Source organism: Oncorhynchus gorbuscha, unplaced genomic scaffold, assembly GCF_021184085.1.
Source record: "Oncorhynchus gorbuscha isolate QuinsamMale2020 ecotype Even-year unplaced genomic scaffold, OgorEven_v1.0 Un_scaffold_2961, whole genome shotgun sequence".
NCBI classification, from domain to species: Eukaryota; Metazoa; Chordata; class Actinopteri; order Salmoniformes; family Salmonidae; genus Oncorhynchus; species Oncorhynchus gorbuscha.
The window spans coordinates 43,313-48,730 of record NW_025747336.1 but is presented as its reverse complement, the minus strand read 5'-3'; the positions used below and the strand labels follow the sequence as shown (position 1 = coordinate 48,730).

The window sequence follows — 5,418 nt, the reverse complement described above, 5'->3', positions numbered from 1 at the left end:
GAGTAGGAAGGATCGGACCAATATGCAGCGTGGTAAGTGTTCGGCATTTTATTACACTGAACACTACAAAGTAAACAAAAAGAACAACCGAAACAGTTCCGTCTGGTAACTAATACAAAGACCCACAAATCATAGTGGGAAAACAGGCTGCCTAAGTATGGTTCTCAATCAGAGACAACGATAAACAGCTGCCTCTGATTGGGAACCATACCAGGACAAACACAGAAATACAAAAACATAGAACAACACAGAATACCCACACCAACTCACACCCTGACCAAACTAAAATAGAGACATAAAAAAGGAACTAAGGTCAGGACGTGACATATACAGATATTTTTTAAATATATATTTTTGCTATACAGTTATAGACTTACAGGAGGTTAATTTGTTTATTTTAGATCAGAATATTTAGTATAAAGGTAAACATTATTTTGTTAGATTATAGGAGTAACTCTGGTAGGCCTGAAACAGTTCCTCACCTCAAGTTCAACTGTCTGAGTCAGTTGGAGCACCAGGGTGCACTGCCTTCATATCATACACCTGCAGCAGCTAAAGTTCAATAATAGCCACACCACACCAAACCTTCACAAAAGTTGCTACACTTTATTAAGATAATATCAAAAGTAAGTCAAGAAGTTGTTCATAGGGAATATATGAGCATGCTATTATATTGGCGGAAAACACAGCATTACAGTTGGAACTTAATTTGGGCAAAGAATGAAATAAAACAATTGCGAACTGGTTTAAACCTTTTGAACATGCTATTGCAATAATTACCAACAAAGGCAAGCGCCGACTGTACCCAACATATGACAGAAATAGGATAATGTTAATATATGTCAAATGGCAGCCAAGCATCTATCATCATAAACATTTATACTATATTGAAGCGTTAGGTTCTAGGTGCGTGAGGAATAGCTACTCGGACTGTAGAGGCAGAGCACGAGTTGAGCTTTCCTGTATAACTGGGCCCGCCGGCAGCTTATGTGCTCACATTATAATAGGACAACTTGTTAGAATGATGATCTGCAAAAGACAACACATTCAGTATCAGAAGTATGCGCTGTTCCTTATGTCTTAGAATCTGAAGACAGGTTAATTTACTCCTCCACTTTTGCATCAACCTTGGCAAGTTGAGACTAAGTCTGCGATGCGGTGCGTCTCCTCCTTTTGACACAAATGAAAATGCCCAATAGAATAACAACCAGCAGCATCACCAGTAGAACTGAGAGGGTGGATAGGTGAACTCTCTCTGCCCCAGACTCCCAACTGACATCCAGCTTGTTGTCTAGACTGAGGTGAGAGGCAGTGCAGGTGTAGTTGTGTCTCTTCTTTAGCTCCTCAGTACTGACCTCCAGACTCTTCCTCAGCTGGTAGGTCCCGTCTCCACTAGGCAGAACCTCCCCCCCTGTCAGCTCCTGTTCTGCCACTGGCTGGCCGTCTCTCAGCAGGGTCATGTTGATGTGGCGGGGGTAGAAACCAAACGCCAGGCAACTCACCTGAAACTCTCCAGAAACCTCTTTCTTTATCAACCTGAGTCTGGGAGGAACTTTACGCATCACAACGTTCTTCTCCCTCTTCAGGATTGTCTTCAGTGTTCTGATGCAAATGGGAAGGAAAACATTCCCAAAAAGTGTTCTAAGATATTCTCTCCTCACCCCATCATATCCTGGTCGTAGTTTCCCAGCATCGTATGTAAAATGTGTCATGTTGTAATATAACGTTTGATCTGTATAAATGGCATTGAAAGTGTCTTTTTCCATGATCAGAGCAGGTTCACCGTTGTCCAACATCTCACAGCCAGACATTCTTTGCTGAACTTGAACACCTCCTGTGAGATTAAAGTGGTGCTTCAGGTGAAATGATCTGCCTTTCATGTGGTGGTACATAATTCCAAACACATAATCTCCGTCCTGAAATAATTCATCATGTATTTTTCCTGTTTGTTTAGGTCCCCTGTAGACAGGCTGTTTATCGTTGGAGTCATAGTAAGCCACATGGATGTCATCTAACATCACCACAACCGTAAACTCAGGGAAAGGCGTCTCCCCGATGATGTAATTTGCAAGTGCCCACAGAGAATGTGATCCTGAACCTGGGAGAGGAGTGATATTATACAGTTATGGACATTTCGAGAGCCTGGGACTATAAGGTTTTATCTGCTAAGATATTTGGCTTTCACTCATCATCACAAATTGTAATTAAGATAGTTAGTGCCTCCTAAAGACATGATTGAGAAAGAGGGTGGGCTATCAGCTGATCATTGATGTTGATGATTGATGTAAATATACTAGTTAGCAAACTCTATTTATTTTACACTGATTGTGATTGAACTTTCTTTCTGCCTCTCTCTGCTGTGAGTATCAGCCAATCAGACTGAATATTGATGATGGTGTAGGCAAAATCAAGGGTTATCAAGTGATAATGAAATGTTATGCTGCTGTGGCTGTACTGTTGATATTTGAACTAGGTAGTCAGCTACACACACTCGACCAGTGACCACATCTCTCAAGTCATGCATGTTTGGATACCGGGCTCACTCATTCTCTGGGCAGGGCAGACTGGAGGGGAAAAGGGCACAACTGGGCATGTGTGCAAGCTCTGTACAGAGCATATCAATAGGAGCAACCAATGGATGGGGTGGGGGGGGGGGTAGCGAAGTTGTTGACACAAGGTCTGAACAACAGTGACAAAACATTTCCACTAAAAAATAATATTTGGGGGGAAATTATACCACCACCCAAAAGGGCAGGAGACTTTGGACAATGGAAGGGGTAGAGCCCTATCTGTGCAGCTGCCTGGTGTCAGCTATTTTGATCTTGTACTCTTTTGAACTCAACAACATGAATTGGGGTATTTAGAGTACTCTCTAGGTAGAGAATATTGAACAGAGCAATGCTATGTCAATCACTCACTTTTGACAAAAATGCAGATAACCTATAATCCCAAACGTTTTGTTTAACATTTTTATAACACAACAAATCTTTCAATGAGTTGAGAGAAAGTAGATAGTCCATCTTACCTGCGTTGACAATGGTGGAAAAGGAAAGAACAAACAAAAAGACAGACAGTTTGCACATGATTCAGAAATGTTCACTGCTTTTGCGGTAGCCTCACAAAACAGTTTCTAACTCTCGAGTCTGACACTTTCCCTTTCGCTTATCCTTCTTCTTCTGTAATATTATGCCCATCATTACATCCACAAACAAATGTTAGAGGTGCATGTTGCCACCTACTGTACTGGAGTGTGTAGTCAATCACAGTTTACAGACTAAATGAATAATGAAACAAACATTAAGTGAAACTTAATTCTCCTATCTAATCCTGTACTACTAAGAAAACTATTATAAATCCTCCCCATTCCCCAAATCCCTTTCACAACCCTTTCCAGCTTATGCAAGTCAACAATTATTAATCTTAGGTCTACTTAGGTCTTCATGTGAATAACAAAGTCACATTTTGTGAGTGTTTTTATATTGCAGGGCAGCTCTAACCAACATCTCCAATCTCGTCTCATTGATTGGACTCCAGGTTAGCTGACTCCTGACTCCAATTTGTTTTTTGGAGAAGTCATTAGCCTCGGGGTTCACATACTTTTTCCAACCTACACTGTGAATGTTTAAATTATGTATTCAATATAGACAAGACAAATGCAATCATTTGTGTGTTAGTAGTTTAAGCACACTGTGTTTGTCTATTGCTGTGACTTAGAGGAAGATAAGATCACATTTTTAGACAAATGTATGTAGGTAATTCTAAAGGGTTCACATACTTTTTATTGCAACTATATGTGAGACTCAGCAAGTGTGGACGGAGAGAGGGTGTGCTCTGTGTCCTAGGTTTTGCTTATGTCTACATCTTTTGTCTGTTATGCCCTGTTTTCAGTCAACCATGATCTCTACTGCTTGCTGATTGGCTCATGGTGTGAGCCATTTGTCAAAGGGGGATATGGTGGAGAACATTTCGGCCCAATGGTTTTGCCCAAATTTGAATCTGCACATCAAACAGTTCATTTACCGTTGTGCGACATGTTTGTTATATAACGTAGACAAGGGAAATCCACTGCAACCAGGGAAGTTCTCCACTCCAAAATTACCTTTTGTCCATCTTGCTATGAATTTCATAGACATGGTAGAGTGAAAAGAAAGAATGAGATGCTGCCTGGTGATAATTGACAGGTTCACCAGGTGGGTGGAAGCATTTCCCACCCCAAGCTGCGATGCGCGAACAGTTGCAAAATTGCTAGTCAGGGAAATTAAACCCAGGTTCGGTGTGCCTGAGGTTTTGTCTGCAGACAATGGCACCCGTCTCATAGGAGATTTGGTTGCCCAAGTGGCCAAAATGATAGGTGTAGACCAGAAGTTTGTGTCCATCCATCACCCGCAGAGTAATGGGATAACAGAGGGCTAATGAAGTGATCAAAGGGGGGCTTGAAAAAGTCTGTCATTCTACAACAATGAGCTGGGTGGAATACTTGCCCCTTGTCCTCATGAAAATGCGCAGCAGCGGATTTTGAAATAACTAACCTCTATTGTCAGGTCTCTCCACTCTGCCCACAGGAAAGCAAACAAGGTTCCCCAGGTGAAGACCCTGACAAGCTTCCCATAAACGTTGGGGACTGGATGAAAACAGCAAGGCCAGATCTTCCAGAAAGTTATCAAACGAAGTCTCTCGGACATTCAGATTCCGTTTATAAAATGTTCAAATGTTGGTCATTTTTCCTCTGTCCCGGTAAATCCCAAAAGAGGGCGAATGGAATCATATTGCAAATGTATAAAACATCATCAATCACGACGTGGCCTTTTCTCCTAAATCGTGTCTTTTCGATTTCGGCCTTTTCTCCGAAATCGAAAAGACACATTTTTAAAAAGGTTTTTAATGCCATTACGGGGTAGCAGGGGGTCCACGGTTGGGTAGGGAGCACCCCCACCCGTGCCCATCCAACCCCCCCTCCCTTTGGCTGTCTCGTTGTTGTCGGTGATCAGGCCTACCACTGTTGTGTCATCGGCAAATGTAATGATGGTGTTGGAGTCGTGCCTGGCCGTGCAGTCATGAGTGAACAAGGAGTACAGGAGGGGGCTGAGCATGGACCCCAAGGAGGCCCCTGTGTTGAGGAGCAGCGTGGTGGATGTGTTGTTACCTACCTTTACCACCTGGGGGCGGGCCGTCAGGAAGTCCGGGGGGGGGGGAGCATCCAGGGGGAGTAACTGTAGGTCAAGAAGACACCAGATGAACACCAGAGGGTGTAGCAGGTGCAGATGTGACAGTACCCCCCCCCCCCCCCCTCTATGGATGCCACCTGGTGCATGACCCGGCTTTTCTGGGTGTGAGGTATGAAAATCCTGTAAGAAGGAGGGATCCAGAATATGATGATGGGGCATCCAGCAGCGCTCCTCAGGCCTGTATCCCTCCCAG

General features: G+C 43.2%; 1 protein-coding gene across 1 annotated transcript; it reads right to left on the bottom strand.

Moving 5' to 3' along the window:
• Nucleotides 1–290: 290 nt before the first annotated feature.
• LOC124027096 (major histocompatibility complex class I-related gene protein-like) lies at nucleotides 291–3,165 on the bottom strand. The gene is made up of 2 exons (XM_046339642.1): nucleotides 3,026–3,165; nucleotides 291–2,098 (listed from the first exon to the last, which is right to left on the bottom strand). Exons 1-2 carry the CDS (start codon nucleotides 3,081–3,083, stop codon nucleotides 1,143–1,145), a joined length of 1,014 nt encoding a protein of 337 aa, XP_046195598.1. The 5' UTR covers nucleotides 3,084–3,165; the 3' UTR covers nucleotides 291–1,142.
• Nucleotides 3,166–5,418: the final 2,253 nt, after the last annotated feature.